Source organism: Olea europaea, unplaced genomic scaffold, assembly GCF_002742605.1.
Source record: "Olea europaea var. sylvestris unplaced genomic scaffold, O_europaea_v1 scaffold2194, whole genome shotgun sequence".
NCBI lineage: Eukaryota > Viridiplantae > Streptophyta > Magnoliopsida > Lamiales > Oleaceae > Olea > Olea europaea.
In genome coordinates, this window is record NW_019239952.1 from 126,586 (window position 1) to 148,956 (window position 22,371).

At 35.3% G+C, this 22,371-nt stretch overlaps 1 protein-coding gene and 1 pseudogene across 1 annotated transcript; both read left to right on the plus strand.

The window, feature by feature from the left end:
• Positions 1-16,617: 16,617 nt before the first annotated feature.
• On the plus strand, positions 16,618-19,077 carry LOC111380722 (annotated as a pseudogene).
• A 1,385-nt stretch (positions 19,078-20,462) lies between these two features.
• LOC111380720 lies at positions 20,463-21,837 on the plus strand. Its single transcript, XM_023004355.1, has 4 exons — positions 20,463-20,921; positions 20,996-21,123; positions 21,175-21,457; positions 21,523-21,837. Exons 1-4 carry the CDS (start codon positions 20,463-20,465, stop codon positions 21,835-21,837), a joined length of 1,185 nt encoding a protein of 394 aa, XP_022860123.1.
• The last annotated feature ends 534 nt before the right edge of the window (positions 21,838-22,371 follow it).

The following is a 22,371-nucleotide window of genomic DNA, read 5'->3' on the forward strand; positions in this document are numbered from 1 at the left end:
CCCCCCCACCCAAAATGAAACAACATTTCAATAAGAACAAAGCTGCAAGTACAAGGCAATTTCACATGTTTTTTTGTTAGATGCCAAGTGTCAACACTGCATTGGTTTGTTTTAATCTTTTTTCATCGTCCAATTGAAAAATGCCACCTTTCTCCCCGTGAAACTCCCCGGTACATATGGCTTTTTTCTTTCAATAGTATCATATCTCGATAACATGTATACATGTTGAGAAATATGTTCGTCTCGACTAGTATTTGTGGATTCAAGGATAACACCATTGACACGTTAATATAAGAAATGATGTTTTCTTAGAACAAAATATAAACCATTTAGTCAAATTCACCCAATTACTCAACCCAACTAATATATCTACATGTTATTAAACCCTTGTGAATGAGCTATTGTAATAAATAAATAATGAAAAAAATGCTTACCTGATTATGTGCTTCATTCGGTATCTTCAACTAAACAATTTTAACTATCAAATCAACAAAGGCATTATCCAACCCCCTCAAACATGCACTGAATTAACGTTATTTCAACGTTACGTAATGCAAACACAAGGGATCACGTTATTGTACATTGTTTAGTCAGAAATTCAAACGATCACCAATTATTTCCCTCATACTATTTCTTTAATTAATCTTTTTCTTTAATTTTAACCACCTTTAGTCAACTCCTTTATTATTATAATATTTTAATTTATTATAATACCTAATTAGAACAAATTCCTATATCTCACCGCGCCATTTGTAGCGTGATTTACAACTCATCAAACGCTAATTTGTTGTGGGTCCCATTTTGAAGATCTTGAATTGATTTTGACCCGATTTTGGACGTTGCAAAAAAAAAAAAAAAAAAAAAAAACGTTGTAATAAAATTTGTTGGTTTTTCTATTAAGTTGAACACAATAAATATGTGAATATAGCCCCCATTTGAGCCCCATTATTCCTCATTACATTAAATTAAATTTTTCTCTCTCCTACTTTTAATCACACAATCTTCAATAAAATAATATTACACGTAAATCAAAAACTTTTCTTTTCTTTTCTTTTCTTTTCAACCACTCATTTTTCAAAAAAACACTATTCAAAACATTATAATCTCCAAGAAATGGGGATCAAACGGGGGCATAATATGCAGGGTCGAGAAAAAGTCAACTATGGATTTGGAAGGTGAGGTGAGACTGTTGTAGAAGTAAATTAGACATTATTGCATGTTTACTATTATCTTACCTTCACTAGCTAAAATTATTGAAACTCAAAACGAATACGCATGAAAGATTGGATGAATAGTATTCATCTTTTGGTAGAGTTGAAAAAGCATTTCTCCTACTCCAATGTGATATTTATGTGGTTTGTTGGTATAGATAATTTCTCTTCTTTTACAACTCTAAAAGATTAGGTTGCATTTGGTTTATTGTTTTCAAATCGTTTTCAGTCTTTCAAAATAATAAAAATGTGTTTAGTTTGATATTTTTGAAAGTGCAATTTTGTAAGTAAGGCTAAACTTATAGCATAAAACTCAGAACACGTTTTTTTACGTTTCGAGTGTTTTCAGTGAAAATTTTGAAAATATTTAAAATAAGCGATTAAATAAAATTTTTAAAAATAAAAATATAAAATTCTAAACAATAAAATTTTAAAATTTTAAGAAAATAAAACTTAAAAAATAAAAAATAAATTTGATAGATTCTAAAGGATAAAAAAATAAAAATAAAAATTTTGAAAAAATAAAATTATAAAAATTTCTAGCAAAATAAAAATAGTTCTTCACGTAAAAATTCTAAATCTTTTTAAATGTTCACATATAAAAATATCCTCAATTCACGTCATTATTTTTATTTTGAATTTTCTTTACGTTGAAATCAATTTATGATTTATTTTTATTTTACTTTTGTAGTGAGAAAAAATATTTTAAGATTCACCAACTTTAAAATGTGTATATTACTCGAAAATATATTAATATAAAATTATTCTATTTTTATTAAATAATGGAATAAAATTTCTTAAAAGGATTTTTTTAAAATTTCAAACCAAATGTGTTTTATGGTTTTTTTGTTTCGAGAAATAATTTCCCAAAATGACAAACAAAATGTATTTTTAATAATCTTAAAATAGATCCTCAAAATAGAAAATTGAAAATGAAATCAAAATTAATAACTAAAACACAAATCAAACCAACTATTAGCTTTTCGAAAGTACAAAAAAGATATATGTACAAATTAGTCATTTCAGGAGACTGGGAGATGAGTTAGTTACACGTATATATTCGCAGACTTTTACTTTCTTAGGGCACTTTTGCAGCAAAGAATGAGGCCTCCATAAAATTTGTTCCAAATTCTATGTTTTTCTTTACTCTTTAAATTTATACCTTCACAAAAATGCAAATAGGCAAGGGAAAAAGACTTGGACTTAAGGATGTCAATGATCCGAGTTGAGTCGGCTCGCGAGCCGAAATTTTAGGCTCCGGTAAAATATCCAAGTTTTTTTTTGAGCCTGAGCCGAGCCGAGCAAAAGTTTGGCAAAAAAAATTAGGCTCGACCCGAGCTTTTGGCTCGGGCCTTTCCGAGTCGAGCCGGGCCGACTAGGGTTTTGTTTGGTTTTGGAATTTTTTTTTATTATTAAATAAAATGTCAGCAATGTTTGGCAGCAACCTGCTGCCCTATTTCTAGTAGCAGCACGCTGCCTTTTATTATTTTTTTAATTTTTTTTTAAATATATGATCCGAGCCGACGAGCCACACGGGTTGGCTCAAGCTTTGCCCGGTACCTAAAAATGGGGCTCGGCCCGAGCCTTAGCTCGGTTCTCCCAAGCCTCGAGCCGAGCCACCGGCAAGTCTAATTGCCATCCCTACTTGGACTACATGCAACTTGTGGGTGGTGAAAAATAAAGGGAAATTGGACTATTGTAGCGAATTATATCAAACAAAGAATAGTGTCGTATTAAATGTAGTTGTTACTTGATATCACAAGTATTAGAGGTAAAGTATGATTAAGGAGTAAGATATCGTCCCTGTTTTGTAGAAATTAAAATCTGATTTTAATTTAAATCAAAGTTAAAAATTAATTTTTAACCACATATTTTATGAGATTCATAACTTTTCAATCACACATTATCAAAATCTACTAAAAATTTAATTTTAGTTCTCACCAAATGGGGCATAATAAAATCGATAAAATAGTTAATATTGATCTAACTTCATTATGGATGATTGAATGAAGTAGTCTGTCGAATTTCCTGATCATGGTATTTGGCATGTACAATCAATCGACATAGGTACTCAAGATTGAAAACGTGTCCATCGTGTCAAGATTTTACTAAGATGTGACTTTAGTACTTATTGAAGTTCGAATAACATGGAGTGAAAGTTGAATCACTTTTGGTGCAATAAACCCCAAAATAGCTTCAATTCAAAAAAAATATGGACCAGTCTATGAAAAAGGCTACACGCTATATTTCAATAAGGAATCGAGAATTCTTTGAATCTAGTTGGGCATTTCTAGCCACCCTTACAAATTAAGTGCTATTTTAATGTTTAGCTTTCAACTCTCCTCCTCCAACATGGTGGTTCTTGGAATTTAGACCAAATGTTCAAGTATTTTTCAGAAAAGAATCGAGTATTCATCTGGTTGCAAGAGTATCTATGGTGGGACACACTTGAAATTTAGACTTAAATACGTATTAATTTAGTGTAAGGATGTCTGTGGTGGGAACCACCTGATCATCTTTGTCAAAGTCAGACATATGCCGTTACATCCTTAGATAAAACCCTAACGCAAGCATAGAAACTCCAAGTCAATAGTTGTTGGCCAATTCGTTGTGAAAGAGAGGTGCAGTTCGCTAGGTGCACTCGGACTATAGTAGCGCCATTACCACCTAAAATAAAAGCCTGACGAAAACATTTGAAATTTGATTGTGATCATAATTAGCGTTTTATTACAAAATAATTTTGAAAGCACCTAGAAGATGTTTATAACTTTAGTTGCTTTAAAAGCACTCGATAAATTTAAGTGCGGTGATTGCATATTATGAGGGTAAAGGGCTGTTCGAAATTTTGGTGTTGTTCAAAATCATGAATGATTTGTAAAAAAATAAAAATAAAAATAAAATTTGGCTTATGCGTCCACATCAGCCAAAGACCCATGCGGTCACATGAGGCCCTTCAGAGAATTGAAGGACCTCTATGGCATGTGGTCGCATGGTTGATGGCATGTGACCGTTGGGTCAATTTTTTACCCTTTTTCTTTCAAAATTTGTGACTTTTCATTCTTTTTTGGGAAAATTTCATAACTAAGAATTTAAGTATCACACATTTCAAAATTAAGAAAATAAGTTTCAAACTTCAAAAATCATATTTTTATTAAAATTTATTTATGATTTAATTAGTTAATTAATTATTTTATTAATTAAATATATTTAGGTCACGGATCTATACAATTTGGTTACAAATTAACAATATAATTAGTTACTTATTATTTTTTGGTCACAAATCAAAAATTTTATGTCACAAATTTTTTTACGATCACAATTCAAAAATTTTGTAAGTCACGATTTGTTTATTAGTCACAAATCAAAAAATAATTAGTCACAGATTAATTTTTAGTCATGACTTATCATATTATTGGTCATAACTTATTTTTCGGTCACAAATTAAAAATTTTATAGATCACATATAATTTTTCGGTCACGAATCAAAATTTTTATAGGTCACAGATTAATTTTTCGATCACAACTCAATAAATTATAAGTCATAAACACAATTTTTAGGTCACATATTATTTATAAATTACAAATTAACCAATTATTGGCCACATTTAACTTATTAGTTGGTCACAACACATGTGACCACCGCGTAGCCACTTCTTGCAATAGCCCACCTCCACCGCTATATCTAGAAATTTTATAGGTCACCGATTATTCAACGGTCACAGAATTAAAAATTTTATTGTCACTATTCATTTATTCATAGTAAATTATTGAATTAATTGATCACGATTAATTTTTCGGTCACAATTTAATCAATTGGGAGTCACGGTCACAATCACAATTATCAGCACAGCCAATATTGCTGGCTGCGGTAGCCAGCACCACTTCCTCTACCGCCACCGAAACCCATTCTGTCGCCAGATCTAACAAAAATAAACAAGCCGCCCAAAATCATCGCCCTACAACCACGACCACCACCAACATCATCATCAATTCTCTGAACACCAACAGCACCTCCACCTCGCTGTCGTCGCCACCACGACCTGCAACCACCAACATCTCATCATCACCACTGCCACGACCCCCCACCATCAGCAACCATTCCAACAGCACTGCTACCTGCGCACCCACCAGATCAACCATCACACAACACCGCACACCCAGCCACCGGTCACCGCATTCAACCACAACATCGAACCAACCACTCACTGCACAAAAAACAGATCTGTAGCGCCCATGGAGAAACGTCGGCATCAAACGCATCTGCTGCAGATCGCAACCAGATCTCGTCATTCACGGCCAGACCGTTGCTACTGTCGATCGCCTCCGAATCGCGACGCTACACAACACTGCACACCCAGCCACCGCACACGACCACCACTAGCACCACTATCCCTAAACACATAACACTCACGCCATCATCGCCACACGCACCACCACACCCATGCACATACACGCCGCCGCTGCACACATACCACCCCAACCACCACAAATTGCCACCGGTTTGTCGACGGTACAATGGAGTAGCTCCTCCATTTGTCCCCGGGTAGTGTTGAGAAAGAGAGAGAGACATGAGAGAGAGAGAGAGAGAATTGGGGGTAGGAAGAAATGAAATTTGAAGAATAATTAGGGTATGAAATTATTATTTATTAGATTAATTTTTAAATATATTAATTAATTAAAAAAATTCTGATTTGTGAAATATTAAACATTGTATCTTATTTATGAAATGGAGATTTTTAATCTATTAGAATCTGTAATTTTCACTTCTTTTTTTTGTACCATTTTGTTGGAGCTTGCCAAGGCCTATAAATAAGTGATCCAAGTGCAAGAAAATAACAACATTTTATCTTTTATTGAATTACATTGAGATCTATCTCCAAATCAATCGTCCAAAAATTAAAAAAAGAAAGAAAATTATCACATAATCGTTCCATATTTTTTCACTTGTTCATTGTGAAGATACATTTTTAATTTTGGTGTTCTTCATATCAAGGCTTGTTTGATCCTACAAATAGTTTGACAAAAGTCCTTAAAACATTGGAAAAGAGGCAAATAACATTTGAGGACAGTGAGAATAATTTTGTGTTCAAGTCTTCCTTTGATTGATTTCATTATCTTCTTCATTGTTCTTGTTTTGTTTTTTGTCTTGTTCTCCATTGCCACAATTTTTCCATCAAACTCAAATGTTATTTTATTATTCTTACTACAATGGAGACGGAATCTATACTTGTCACCATGAAAATTATGAATCAAGATATGGTGCAAATGTTACTAGATGGCAAAACAAACCCAAGTTCCTTTTAATGGTCTTAAAAATCTTCTATGTGCTTGATCCAAAATTGGAGCCCATTCTCGATCCAAGTGACAAGGACACCGAAGAAATTCGCGCAGAAAAGAAGAAACGGAAAGATGACGAATTAATATGACGTGTTTATATCCTTAATGCATTGTCCGATTGTCTTTATGATCTCTACACCAACACTACATCGGTAAAATAAATTTGGTACACACTAGAAAGCAAATATAAAGTCGAGGAGGAAGGTTCTAAAAAGTTCTTAATATCTAAATATTTTGATTTCAAGTTTTTGGATAATACACCATTATTGCCTCAAGTAAATGAGTAACAAATAATTGTAAACAAACTAAAAGTAGTGAAACTCGAACTTCCCGAAACTTTTCAGGTGGGAGCAATTATTGCTAAACTCCCTGATTCTTGGAAATGATATAAGAAGAAAATTCTTCACAATTCTAAAGATTTTTCTTTGGAAGATATACAAAAATATCTTGGTATTGAGGAAGAATCAAGGGCAAGAGATAAGATTGAAAATTCTTATAATGGCTCTTTGGAAGAATCAAGGGCAAGAGATAAGATTGAAAATTCTTATAATGGCTCTTTGAAAGCCAATGACATGGATAATGTGGACAACTCCAACAAAACTAAAAAGAAAGGGAAACTTCTTGGTCCTATAAAGGATAAAGGGAAGTTCAAAAATAAACCCAAATGACCATGTTATGTTTGTGAAAAATCGGGATACTATGCTAAAGATTGCAAGCATTGGAAACAACAAAGGAATGAAGGACAAGTGAATTCCGTTAATGAGATTATCACCACAGTGAGTGAAATTAGTGCAATCCAAAGCAAAATTCTCCATATATGTTATGATAAGTCTCTATTTAAAACTTATCATGACATTGAAGACAATCAAAACATACAAATGGAAAATGAAGGAAGATCAAAAGTGATTGCAAAGGAAATGTTGAACTCATTTTCACTTGGGGAAAGAAAATCACTTTGACATGCATGTACCGAAAATGAATAGGAACTTAGCATGCGGTGTATATTTGGAAAAACCGTGACATTGTGTACAATGGAAAGAAGGCTATACAAAATAGAAGGATGTTTCTTCTATACTTATCTTGTGTGATAGTCAAGTTACTTTAGCTCGAGCATATAATGAAGTGTACAATGGAAAGTCTAGACACATGAGTTTAAGACAAGAGTATATAAGAAAATTAATCAAGCATGGAGTAATTTCTCTTATATTTGTTAAGTCTAGTGAAAACTTAGCCAATCCATTTACCAAACCTCTCACAAAAGAGTTAGTGAGATCAACATTGAGTAAAATGGGATGAAAACTCCTCAAATAGATTCATCAATAACGGCAATCCTACCAAAATACACTAAACTAGTATATATAGGTTCAAAAGGTAACAACAAATTATTTGATAAGTGGATGAATTTCAACACTATTAAATATAGCTTTGGAAAATAGTATTAATTGTTATTGTTGGAAGGATGAATTAAAATAAACTCTTAATGAAGTTCAGTACAAGGTATAAGTATCTGTAAAAGTAATAAAGATACTTGAAGAACTTCACCTACGTGAACTTTGAGGTGGTGTCGCCTCATTAAAGAGTCAAAATTTTCTCTTTTTAAAAGTTCAATGAAATAGGATTAGTGTAATGTCATATTAGCACTAAGTGAGTTAGAAGAACTTGTGAAAAACTTTAACACTTAAGTATGTGATTTCGTCGGTATTATTGCAAAGAATAACTGGTTCAAGGCACTCTAGCTACCTGAAATTCTAATAATACTTTATGAAATTTACACTATGAATAGATTCAAATCGGAAGATATCTAGTTCTTACGCATAAATGTTGTTGTTTGATTATGTGATTAACATTGATTTGAACAAATGGGGATTGTTAGAAATTTTGGTGTTGTTCAAAATCATGAATGATTTGTAAAAAAGATGAATTAAAAAAAAAAAAAAAGTTTTGGCCTATGCGACCGCATGGGCATTTGAAGGGCCTCCACGACTATGACCATGGGACCACATGGCTATAGCCCATGTGGTCGCATGACTGATGACATGTGACCGTTGGGTCAGTTTTTGACTATTTTTCTTTTAAAATTGGTAGCTTTTCATTCTTGTTTTTGCACCATTTCGTGGGAGCTTGTCAAGGCCTATAAATAGGTGATCCAAGTTCAAGAAAATAACAAAATTTTATTTTTTATTGAATTCCATTAAGATCTATCCCTAGATCATCCTTCAAAAATTAAAAAAGAGAGAAAATTATCACATGATCATTCCATATTTTTTCACTTGTTCATTGTGAAGATACACTTTTGCTTTTGGTGTTCTTTACATCAAAGTTTGTTTAATCCTACGAATGGTTTTCCGGAAGTCCTTAAAAGCATTGAAAATAAGGCAAATAACGCTTGAGGATAGCGAGATTAATTTCATGTTCAATCTTTCCTTTGATTGATTTCATTATCTTCTTCATTGCTCTTGTTTTGTTCTCCATTGCCACAATTTTTACATACATTGACTTTAGCTAGAGATTCATGATCGAAGTGATTGAATTTGATGTCCTTTAAATGTTATAAAGGCTTAAAGCCGAGCATCCCTCACTTTTATGCTCCAATTTTATGGATATTGTTACTCTTTTATTCGAAGTTGATTTTAGCACTCATCGCTTTACACCAATTCGAGAATGAAATGACCCATGCCATTTCTACTTCCGTTCACAACATCAAATTTAGTCATAAGTTTGCTTTGCTTTTCTTTTTAAAGGCTTTCAATAAATTAGAGGTATCAACATCAATCTCTCTCACTCTTTTTCTTAGAACATGAATCCCATTAGCTCATTGCTAATGATATTATTACGTCATAAAAATCGACAAAAATATTACGCTAGCTATCAACCTCACAAATTGCAATCGTTGAAGGTTAAGATTCAACTACAAAAATTATGAAAAATAAGAAAAACACCAAAGAAAGAAAGAGAGAATAACAAAAGAAGCAATTTGCTGTGCGAAGAAGCAATAGAGTCAAAGTCCCCGTATGAGACCCCGATGGCTCCTAAGGCAATAGAAATTGGTCAAAATTCCCTTTTAAATTTTCGACCCTCGAAGTGATATTATTTTCCCAAATTTAAAATAAATAACCAAAATTGAGCCGAAGTCAACTCTCGACTTGCTAGAGTTGTCCTTGTTCATTTTAAACCTTATAATGGTGTCTATGAGCCATTCATTATTTTCCGCTTGTTGTATGCTTTTTTGCCTTTTCCTTCTTTACGTAAGCAATTACATAGTCGTAAAATTGATCACTTCATTGCAAAAGAGGCGTGAAAAATGGCACTTCTAAGGCTAAATGGATAAGATGGTGGTGCATGCATAATATTTTATTTGGGAATTGCTACATGTACATAATTGTTTACATAATAGTGTATATAATTACACGTGGCACTGAATCTAACCTTTACTTCAAATCTTACATTTGTATGTCAACAATCGGATGATTGTCACATCACATTATGGACACTATTATGTGCAATAATTATGTACAAGTAGAATTTTCCATTTTATTTTTCTCCTTTTTTAGGTCTCAAATCTCCAGGATTTCTCGCCGCGTTTGGCCCTATTTTTGGAAATAAAAATGGGTGGAATAGTGTTTTTTTGAAAAATGAGTGGTTGAAAAAAAATAAAAAAATTTCGATTTACATATAATATTATTTTATGAAAAATTGTGTGATTGAAAATATGAGAGAAAAATGAAATTTAATTGAATAGAGGCCAAACGGGGACATATTTGCTATTAGTATTTTAATAACTGCAGCATCCATTAGAACACAATGCCACGGTTCTAGTAACATGCCATTTCTCTTTTGTATTTGATTAAGGTATTTTGAAGAAAGTTCAAATAAACTAGCTCATGTTTGATTTGTGTAAAAATTAGATTTTGACAGAGCGAAACTTAAGGAAAAAACAAGAATCGCACGTAAAGATTCAAACATGTTGATTCCCTCATGAAATCCAAGAAAGAGAAAAAAAAATCAAAATTTCTCATTGAATTTTAGTTCATAAAAAAATTGAGTATCATTAGGGTTTACAATCCTTATTTAAATAAGATAATGATAATGATAATGACGAAAATCTATATAATGATGAAAGTTAAAATCTTAATATCCAGAATCAAATGGAATTAAATTTCAAATTTATTTACTAGAAAAAAATTACCAAAAAGAGGCAAAAAAAAAAAAAACTTTTGAAATACTAAATTATGGAATTTGGTGGAAAATGATCGTATATTGGACCATTTTAACTCAAAATTGACCCAAACTTCTCTAGAAATAAACGTTTCAAAAATTATTTCTATCTAAGCCAACACCTCACTTTTCCGTGAATTTTTTTTTTAATACCTCTTTAGATTTTTAGTAAATTATTAAATGTGTGGTTAAAAAGTTAATTAGAGTTGGGGTCTTATTAAGTCCCTACGTGATAGAAATTATAATCTAAATTTTTATCAAAATCAAAGTTAATAATTAATTTTAATCATACAAATTTTCAACCACACATCTGATTAACTCTTATCAAAATTTACTAAATATATAATTAATCTCCACGAAATAGAGGCTAAATGTGTGGTTGAAATGAATTTGAGAAAAATATAATAAATTTTAAAACATGAGACAAACACAGCCTAATTAAATTAAAGAAATAATAATATTCTTATTAAAATGATTAAAATCATCGTCTCAAAATAATTAAGGAAAACTCTTTATTATGCTTAGGCTCATAAGACTTGAGATTTGACATTATTTCTTATCACACCTTGTGCCTTTGTGAATCTTGGTTTATATTTCTCTTTTGTTTAGCTTCAATTCTAAATTAAATTGAAAGAAATAAAAATGTAACTGTCAGTTTTAATCCTCATGTCTGTATTTCACTCATCAACCTGAAGAAGCGGGTCCCGCTTCTATCAAGACTCAAACATGCTTTCTAAAAAAAAAAAAAAAAAGGTTGAACCCAACCTTGAGGGTCCCTCACCGTTCCTGCCCTGGAGCATCGTGAGTGAGGTAAATCGCAGGTTATGCCTCCAAGGATATAGGGTGGAAGGCTACTTGTACATTTGCATTTACCCAAAAGTCAAATCCATATTTCAGGATTCGAACCCTTGATGCGGCAGCCTCAAGTAAAATTGGATTTCTCCACCCTCCCCTTTTACCACTTGGAGATGTGCCCTAGGGGCGACTCAAACATGCTTTCTTGTCACATGGCCTGTGGCCATTCGGAATTAGAGAGTCGGACAAGTAAAATGTGTTGTAACACAAATTAAGTTCAAACTTTCAAAATTAAAATTCTTTAATTTTCTGTTTTTCCTTTTAATTTTTAGGTTTAATTTCAAAATTAAGCCCATGTTTAGTTCCCATTCTTTTCTCATTAAAATGAAAAATATGACCGTCATCCATCATATCAAGCCACCAAATTTGAATTTCTAAATCTTGTGTAGGGCTCGTAACAACTATATTTTTTATTCTCATTCTTCAAAAAATGAGAAACAAACGGGGGCTAAAACTTTTTTATTATTGTAGGGGTTAACTTTGACACTATAAAAGGGAGTCAAGTTTTATAGTTTGATACAATAACTTGGAGTGTTAACATTTCTACAATTTTATATTATATTTATATTATTTTGACAACTCAATGAGAGAATCGTTCTTTATCTCCCTATGATCGTGACCATAGAAGAAGAATCCGTTGTGAGCCACATGAGTTTTTTCTCGAAGTCGTGTAGTGCTGAATATGCTTGTATGAAGGAGAGGTAACACGATTTTAAGACAACATTTTTGGCGTAATTCCCTAGAACTTGCATTTTAACCATTTTCTTATTATTGAATTATAATGTTTATATTGTTATATTATGCAATTATTGAATTATGTTATTTATATTTATTGGTTGATATGTTTAACTATACATAAATCACCCAAATTTCCCAACAAAAAGCTCAGTGCAACCAAAATTCTTCTCTAGAGCTGGACCTAAGTTAGTTGTTGATGGTAAAAACCGAATCAAATAATTTTATTGACAAACAATTACAATAAAAAATCAATGTAAATACAATCAACAAATTCTCCTACCAACGAGTTTCACCTCTTAAGTTTTTAGTCTAGATACTTGAATAAGAAGAGAAATAGCTATTAGAGATGAAGATATTTGAATTGCATGTCTTCTTCAAATGAAGCTTGGGTATTTATAGATCTATGTCCAAGTATTGGCGTAGTTTGGTAATTTTGGCATTGCACTATGTGACTTATCTTTATTGATAGCATGATAACTGATTTTGATTAAGAGTCATGTTTTATTTATTCATCAATATGCTCCTTATTAACAGCATGTAGCTAGCTTGTTCATATTGGATGGTTCGCGATCCTCAGGCGAACCATGTGCTTTTTGCATTTTTGTAGCTTTTATATCTCATCGGAAGAAAAATAACTTGAGATGTATTTTTAGTGGAGCAACGTTACCCAAACCCGCAATCTTCTCTGTGAGGTCTAACATTCGACATATATTGTCCACTCTACTCCAGCTGCGTCAAGCCATTTGCAAGGACTTTAAAAAAAATGGAAAATATACTTTATTTAGAGAAAATAATTATATGGGAAAAATTCATATCTCAAGTATATTCTTTATACCATTTCAAAAATCAGGTAAGAAGTTTGAAAATTTAAAATTCAGGTTTGTATTTAATTAATTAAAAATATTTATTAAATAAATATATTAAAGTCACAGTTAAACAATTAATAGTCACAGATTTATTTACAGGTCACATATAATCAAATTAATTTGTCAGAATTATTTCAAGGTCACAAATCGAAAATTTTATAAGTCACAGATTTTTTTAGTCAAGATTATCAAAATTTAAGGTCACAGACTAAATTGTTGAGGTCACAGATCATCAAATTTTAAGGTCACAAACCAAATCGTTAAGGTCACTAATTATTTTTTAAATCACAGACTATCAAATTTTAATATCACAAACCACCACCAACAAAAAAACACATTGGCAATCAACCCAAACCACCAACTTGCATCACCACAACCACCGTCACTGCCGCACACCACACCAACACCAACACAAACACCAACAACAACAACACCATAGCAAACACCACCACCCACATCGTACCAACAAAATCGCACACATACCACGGATCGAGCACCTCCACCACCTGCATCAACAACCATCACCACCACCCATAACGTACCAAGCCGCCAACACAGCCAGAAACACCACCAAACACCGACCACAACCAGAACACCACCATCGCAATCCTACCTAGATCCACTGCACCCGGCACCACCATCACACACCAAAAAAAAACACCAACCACACCATCGTCTTCTAAACCAAACTACCACCGTGTCACACCACAAACGCCACCACATCACCATCAGACACAGAGAAGCTGCACAAAGAAGTCGCCACGTCACCATGTCAAACACCACAAACGCCACCACATCAATTTCGGGCAGGGTCGGATCGGAGAGAGAACTGGCAGCTGCGCCGATCTCACCACACCATAAATTGCAGCAGATCGAAAGAAAAGGGATAACTGTAGATGGAAAAGGGAGAGAACTGGCAGCGAGGTCGATCTCACATCGAAATCGGTGCCACTCTTTAGACGTTACTACTACAATGGCGATTTCTCTGTTGGCGATTTGTTATAGAAAGAAGGGAGAGAAATATGGGTGAGAATGAGACGGTAGAAAGAGAAAGGAAAAGGAGAAAGTGTCTAGGGCTTGGAATAATTAGGACAAATATTTAATATTTAATTATTATTTGATACCTGATTTATGCACAAAGAAACTTTAACCCTGATATTTGAATTCTAGTCTTTAAACACTTGAAATTTTGTAATATTCCCTAAATATATATCGTAGAGAGTCCAAGGCTGGATCATAATGCAGTGGACTTGTGGTTACACTTGGAAGTTGCATTTGATGGGTTCCCCAATTTAATTAGACCTTTGTGGAGCCTCCTTTTTGTTAAACAGACCGGACCATAAGAAGTGAGATTTGTGCCAGGTTGGCCCGCTAAGGATTAGGCAAAAACTAACTTACAAGCTATGTTGTAACAATAGGACCTTAAATCTTCTTATCTTTTAACCAAAAGCAGTACCGTACAGATATCCAAATTCCCACACAAATTCGCAGAGAGACTTGCAAAGGGGGAGAGAGAGAGCGGGAGACGCAATGGAAGGAACCCTTTTTCCAAACAGACCAGCATTTCCAATCCAATCAGCAAAATCAACATCACAATCACCGAACCAACAAAGCTTGAAATTCAACACATGTACTCTCTATCTTCTTCCTTTACTACAGCAACCCCCCTTCTTTCCATCTTGATTACCTTCTTCAACACCTTCTTCACATCTCCTCTCCCATTAAATCATCCTTGACTTCCTCTGCTGTTATTTCTCCACACAATCAAGAAATGCTGAAAACCAATGCCATTGCAATTCCAAGACGGTGTGAAAACTGTGTGCAAGATGATTGTTCGCTTTATTTTTTGCCATTAAAGTGTAAGTTCATGCTCAACTTGATTTTAGAGCAGCCCAATTCTAGTTTGCATGTGTTCTTTGATTCTATCAAGTTTGATTTACTTCAAGATGTTGATTTGATTAGTCTCTTGAAAGGTCTGGACCTCTCGGAGAATTAGGAAAAGGCTATTTTGCTATGTGAATGGGTTGTTTTATATTTGGATATATCAGGTAATGATAAATTAGATAACCAGGTTATTGAATTGATAGTAAAGATTCTTGGTAGGGAGTCTCAGTATATGTCTGCTTCAAAATTGTTTGATGTAATTCACTTTAAGGATTACAATCTTGATGTTTGAGCTTGGACTACCATTATACACTCTTATNAACAAAAAAACACATTGGCAATCAACCCAAACCACCAACTTGCATCACCACAACCACCGTCACTGCCGCACACCACACCAACAACAACAACACCATAGCAAACACCACCACCCACATCATACCAACAAAATCGCACACATACCACGGATCGAGCACCTCCACCACCTGCATCAACAACCATCACCACCACCCATAACGTACCAAGCCGCCAACACAGCCAGAAACACCACCAAACACCGACCACAACCAGAACACCACCATCGCAATCCTACCTAGATCCACTGCACCCGGCACCACCATCACACACCAAAAAAAAACACCAACCACACCATCGTCTTCTAAACCAAACTACCACCGTGTCACACCACAAACGCCACCACATCACCATCAGACACAGAGAAGCTGCACAAAGAAGTCGCCACGTCACCATGTCAAACACCACAAACGCCACCATATCAATTTCGGGCAGGGTCGGATCGGAGAGAGAACTAGCAGCTGCGCCGATCTCACCACACCATAAATTGTAGCAGATCGAAAGAAAAGGGATAACTGTAGATGGAAAAGGGAGAGAACTGGCAGCGAGGTCGATCTCACATCGAAATCGGTGCCACTCTTTAGACGTTACTACTACAATGGCGATTTCTCTGTTGGCGATTTGTTATAGAAAGAAGGGAGAGAAATATGGGTGAGAATGAGACGGTAGAAAGAGAAAGGAAAAGGAGAAAGTGTCTAGGGCTTGGAATAATTAGGACAAATATTTAATATTTAATTATTATTTGATACCTGATTTATGCACAAAGAAACTTTAACCCTGATATTTGAATTCTAGTCTTTAAACACTTGAAATTTTGTAATATTCCCTAAATATATATCGTAGAGAGTCCAAGGCTGGATCATAATGCAGTGGACTTGTGGTTACACTTGGAAGTTGCATTTGATGGGTTCCCCAATTTAATTAGACCTTTGTGGAGCCTCCTTTTTGTTAAACAGACCGGACCATAAGAAGTGAGATTTGTGCCAGGTTGGCCCGCTAAGGATTAGGCAAAAACTAACTTACAAGCTATGTTGTAACAATAGGACCTTAAATCTTCTTATCTTTTAACCAAAAGCAGTACCGTACAGATATCCAAATTCCCACACAAATTCGCAGAGAGACTTGCAAAGGGGGAGAGAGAGAGAGCGGGAGACGCAATGGAAGGAACCCTTTTTCCAAACAGACCAGCATTTCCAATCCAATCAGCAAAATCAACATCACAATCACCGAACCAACAAAGCTTGAAATTCAACACATGTACTCTCTATCTTCCTCCTTTACTACAGCAACCCCCCTTCTTTCCATCTTGATTACCTTCTTCAACACCTTCTTCACATCTCCTCTCCCATTAAATCATCCTTGACTTCCTCTGCTGTTATTTCTCCACACAATCAAGAAATGCTGAAAACCAATGCCATTGCAATTCCAAGACGGTGTGAAAACTGTGTGCAAGATGATTGTTCGCTTTATTTTTTGCCATTAAAGTGTAAGTTCATGCTCAACTTGATTTTAGAGCAGCCCAATTCTAGTTTGCATGTGTTCTTTGATTCTATCAAGTTTGATTTACTTCAAGATGTTGATTTGATTAGTCTCTTGAAAGGTCTGGACCTCTCGGGGAATTAGGAAAAGGCTATTTTGCTATGTGAATGGGTTGTTTTATATTTGGATATATCAGGTAATGATAAATTAGATAACCAGGTTATTGAATTGATAGTAAAGATTCTTGGTAGGGAGTCTCAGTATATGACTGCTTCAAAATTGTTTGATGTAATTCACTTTAAGGATTACAATCTTGATGTTTGAGCTTGGACTACCATTATACACTCTTATTCACGTACTGCGAAGTATGACAAGGCCATAAAATTGTTTAATTTTATAAAGGAAAAGGGATTGTCTCAAACTTTGGCTACTTACAATGTGATGTTGGACGTTTATGGGAAAAAGGGGCGATCTTGGGACATGATTTTAGAGCTTCTGGATGAGATGAGAAGTATGGGGCTTGAATTTGATGAGTTCACTTGTAGTACTGTGATTTCTACTAGTGGAAGAGAATGATTGTTACAGGAAGCAAATAACTTTTTTAACGGGCTGAAGGCTAAGAGGTATGTCCCTAGAACGGTTACGTACAAATCTCTGCTTCAAGTTTATGGAAAATCAGGGATTTACAATGAGGCTTTGAGTGTTCTGAAAGAAATGGAGGAAATCAATTGCCCTCCTGACTCAGTAACTTACAATGAGCTGGTTTTCTTAAGGAAGGAGCGGCATTGATTGGCACAATGACGCAGAAGGGTATTATGCCAAATGATGTTACTTATACAACTGTGATTGATGCCTATGGCAAAATGGGGAAGGAGAATGAGGCTTTAAGTTTGTTTAAGCTGATGAAGCAGACAGGTTGTGTTCCTAACGTGTGTATTTACAATGCTATTCTTGGGATGCTGGGGAAGAAGTCACACATAGAAGATATGATGGAAATCGTTTGCGACATGAAACTCAATGGGTGTGTGCCAAATCATGTTACTTGGAACGCTATGCTTACTATGTGTGGCAACAAAGGAATGCACAAATATGTGAATCGTGTGTTCCACGAGATGAGGAATTGTGGGTTTGAGCCTGATCGAGACACGTTTAATACTTTGATAAGTGCATATGGTAGGTGTGGCTCAGAAATCGATGTTGCAAAGATGTATGATGAAATGATAAAAGCTGGTTATACCCCATGTGTTACAACCTACAACGCCCTTCTGAATGCTCTGGCTCATAGAGGGGATTGGAAAGGCACAAAATCCATCATTTTGGACATGAGAAATAAGGTTTTCAAGCCGAATGAGACCTCGTACTCCTTGATGCTCCATGGTTACTCAAAGGGTGGACATGTAAGAGGCATTGAAAGCATTGCACACAAAATCTATGATGGCCATATATATCCTAGTTGGATGCTTTTGAGAACTCTTATTCTTGAAAATTTCAAGTGTAAATCAATTACGGGTATGGAGAGAGCATTTAAGGAATTCCTGAAGCATGGTTACAGACCGAATCTTGTGGTGTTCAATTCCATGCTTTCCATTTTTGCCAGAAATAGGATGTATGAACGTGCTTCGGAAATTCTGTATTTAATAAGAGAGAGTGGTTTGCAGCCGGATCTTGTCACCTATAACAACTTGATGGATATGTATGCCAGAGTCGGTAAATGTTGGAAAGCTCAAGAAATCCTCAATCGGCTACAAGAATCTGGTGGAAAGCCAGATCTCGTGTCTTATAATACCGTCATCAAAGGGTTCTGTAGGAAAGGTCTTATGGAGGATGCTATAAAGACTTTTTCAGAAGTGATAAGTAGAGGAATTCAGCCTTGCATTGTTACCTACAATACGTTCGTTGCTGGATTCTCAGAACGTGGATTGTTTACAGAAGCAAATGAAGTTATTAGTTTTATAATCCAGCACAACTGTAGACCAAATGAACTCATCTACACTACTATTATAGATGGTTATTGTAAGGCAAAACTGTACTAAGATGCCATGGATTTCTTGTCCAAAATTAGGGAAAAGGACACTTCTTGCAACGAGCAATCCTTATAAAGACTTGCATCCCGAGTTAGATAAAATATGGAGTCGTGATTTTGTGAAACTTCGTATCATTCATTTTGGAAGTAACTAGAGCTTCCAGGAGGTGAATGAGAGAACATGAGGAATTATGAGATGATGATTCTAAAGGAGTTTTGCTCAGAAACTGATTGTTTGAAGCTTCTAACCTGACACTGGCAAGTGTCTGTCGAATCATATTGTCCCGTGAGATGATATGAACAGCAAAATTGTGCTCAACAACTCTAGTTTATATAAGTTGTATCATATAAGGCTCGAGTTTTCCTGCTGACATTGTGTTGATTTTACTAGATGGGGACCGGCAAGAGGTTGTTGCTGTATGTAAACTTAGTTATTCTTTTGTTCCTTAATTTTGTCCATTTGAACCGATTATGAAACATAAAATATAGTATGTGTATTAGGTGTCTGTTTGTTTGTACCCTGTAGATTATTTTTTTGATATGTTACTCTGCTCATGGTAAATTTGACCAACGATGAAGACTCCACCATGTAATTGTCATCTATGTTGAAAATGATTATGGATAGTTATCTTTTAAGTTTTTGATTCTATAGTTTTTTCAAATCACACCCTACATGTATCATTCCCCACCTTCTTCCGAGTATTGGGAATCTACTCAGCAAATTAACATAAACGATGTTTGATAGAAAGATTTCTTACAGAACTACAAAATTAATCCCCAACATGTCATCAGCCTAAGTATTCGCTGAGCCTTACTCGTCACTTGATCTAAAGTGCAAAGGAAAACTTTTGGCAAGACCCCCAAACATTAAAATTTTCCCACCACCGTAAACAGATAACGTGTAGCCCAAATGTGAAGTTGGAGTCCACCATACTGGTATCTCTCTCCTTACAAGTTTCTCGATCGAAAGATCAAGCAAGAAAGTGTCGCTCAGACGCACTCCAGAATCAGCACAACCGCCAGAGACTTATTAGCTTGGTCCTATGTGGGTACAGGAGTTGTGCCAAGATCTAGGAAGTGGTGGAAATAAACTGGAGATTTCTCTCCAAGCAGGATGTCTTGCATCCAAATCGGGCACAAATACATCATTGATTTAGCCTTGCCTCCTGCAGTCCCTAAACAAAACAAGATAAGACCCATTCACATAAGAAAGGAGGTGGGGATCTCACTTTCACATGCTGCAACTCTGAGTTCAGGTCCAAAACAATTGAATCATTCATGGGTTGTCGAGTTTGATACATCAACATTCTACTCAATATCCTTGTACGAGTGCACAATCACTACACGAGATGAACCTAGATTCGGTGAATTGAAGTTGGCCTTAAGGGTAAGAGGACTTCTAGTTACTACACATGATTATACTGACGTGCTCCTGCCGGTTGCTAGAATGACACAAGCCAGCAGCACATCATGAACCTGCTAGTTACCCCAAACCAGGTGATGCGTAAGGCTTTTCCTCAAACATTAACCAACGTTGCCAAGGATTGGTTTTCAACCTTAGAGCCTAATTCCATAGCCTCATTCTTGGATCTAGCCAACAAGTTCTCTACCTTCTTCCCCAGCAGTAAGAAAATTTTAAAAATAGTAGCTTCCCTCATGCAACTTTGCCAAGGGCAAAATGAGACACTTCGCAATTTCATAACAAGGTTTAACAAAGAAAGACTTCAGATCCCAGACCTTCCTATCACAGCTACAGTCTCAGCTTTAACATATGCTATAAGATGTGAAGCGTTTAAGATGTCTCTATCAAAGACCCCTCCACCGTCAGTAACCGACCTATTTACCCGAGCTAAGAAGTACGTCAACATGGAAGATACTATGTTCCCAAGGAAAGATGTCACACCGCCAACTAAGCCAGAGCATAAAGGGCTGCATGAGTTTAATTTACATCAAGATCAGGTACGACAAGTCATGATAATCCTTCAGCAGTTTTTACTTTCCTGTATACAATAAGGTCTAACATTTTGATGGAGATCAAAGATATGAAAGAGCTCAAATGGCCATCAAGGATGAAGTCCTATCTTGAGTCTGGGGTTACGAACAAGTATTGTAAGTTTCATCGAGACCACAGGCACACGACTGAGGGCTGCTTTTCTCTAAAGTGAGAAATTGAAGCTCTCATCAAGAGGAAATTTTTGGGCGCCTATGTAAGCTACAACAAGCAATCAAGGAATAATCAAAATAAGGACAAAGCCGTTGGAGATCAGGGAAATCAACAACGAACAACTGGTACAATTAATATCATCATCGGAGGTACAACCTCAGGAGGAGACTCGAGTAATGAACTCAAACTATACGCTAGGCCGTATCTAGCAGTTTCAAGTATAGACCTTGATAGAATGGAAAACATAACTTTCGGACCAGGGGACTCAGAAGGAGTGTCATTCCCTTATGATGACGTCTTTGTCATATCAGCAATCATAGCTAACTTTGAAGTAAAGAGAGTTCTTGTGGATAATAGAAGTGCGCCAATATATTGTCCCATGAAGCATTCCTTCAGATGGGTATATCAACCAAACAACTCAAGCAGATTAGAGTTCTCCTTCAAGGGTTCGACAGTGGAGTCGTCACATCGGAAGGCATTACTGAATTACCTCTAACTTTGGGATCAGAAGGGAAACAGGTAACATGGTTCATAACTTTCCATGTAGTCCGAGCTCCAATGGCCTATAATGCCATACTTGGAAGGCCGCTGCTTAATGGGATAAAGGTTATTGTCTCAACTTTCCACTTGGCCATGAAATTTCCAACAAGTAATGGAATAGGGGTAGTTCGAGGAAACCAAAAGTGTGGCCAAAGAGTGCTACGTTTCTAGCGTTCGGGAAATCAAAACAGATGGATGCAGGTTTCAAAGCTCGAGCTCGAGCTTGAACATTGTGGGTGAATGGTTAATGTGGAAGAATTGTTAAAGGTTGAGCTCAAGTCTAGAAGGCAGGTCACCTTTGGAACGACGACAACCTAAAGCTCTATTGTGAGTAGTAGTCTCTATCCCCAGGTATTTAGGCTAGTTTTTGTCCTTAGTTTTCTTTTATAGTTCGGGCATGTGCGCCCATAAGTTTAGTTTGGTAGTTCGGGTTTGTGTTTCCCTTAGAAAGTTTACTTTTTAGTTTGGGAATGCACATCCTCTTTCATCATTTTATGATAGTTCATGGTTAAAAAAAGCTCGGACTGTAAAACCCTTGAGCACTTTATAATGATATAGGAATTTTCTTTTATACTAATGCTTCCTCTTGAAAATAATCATTTAGCGTAAGGCCCTACCCCATGCATGCAGCTAAATTAACTCTAACGTTTAGCATAAGGTTGTGCCCCGTGCATGCAGTTAAATCAACTCTAACATTTAGTATAA

Coding starts and splice junctions, on each gene's coding strand:
- LOC111380720 (XM_023004355.1), top strand. CDS start 20,463: ATGCGTAAGGCTTTTCCTCAAACATTAACCAACGTTGCCAAGGATTGG. Junction 20,922..20,995: donor TTAATTTACATCAAGATCAG/GTACGACAAGTC, acceptor ATTTTGATGGAG/ATCAAAGATATGAAAGAGCT. Junction 21,124..21,174: donor GAGGGCTGCTTTTCTCTAAA/GTGAGAAATTGA, acceptor CGCCTATGTAAG/CTACAACAAGCAATCAAGGA.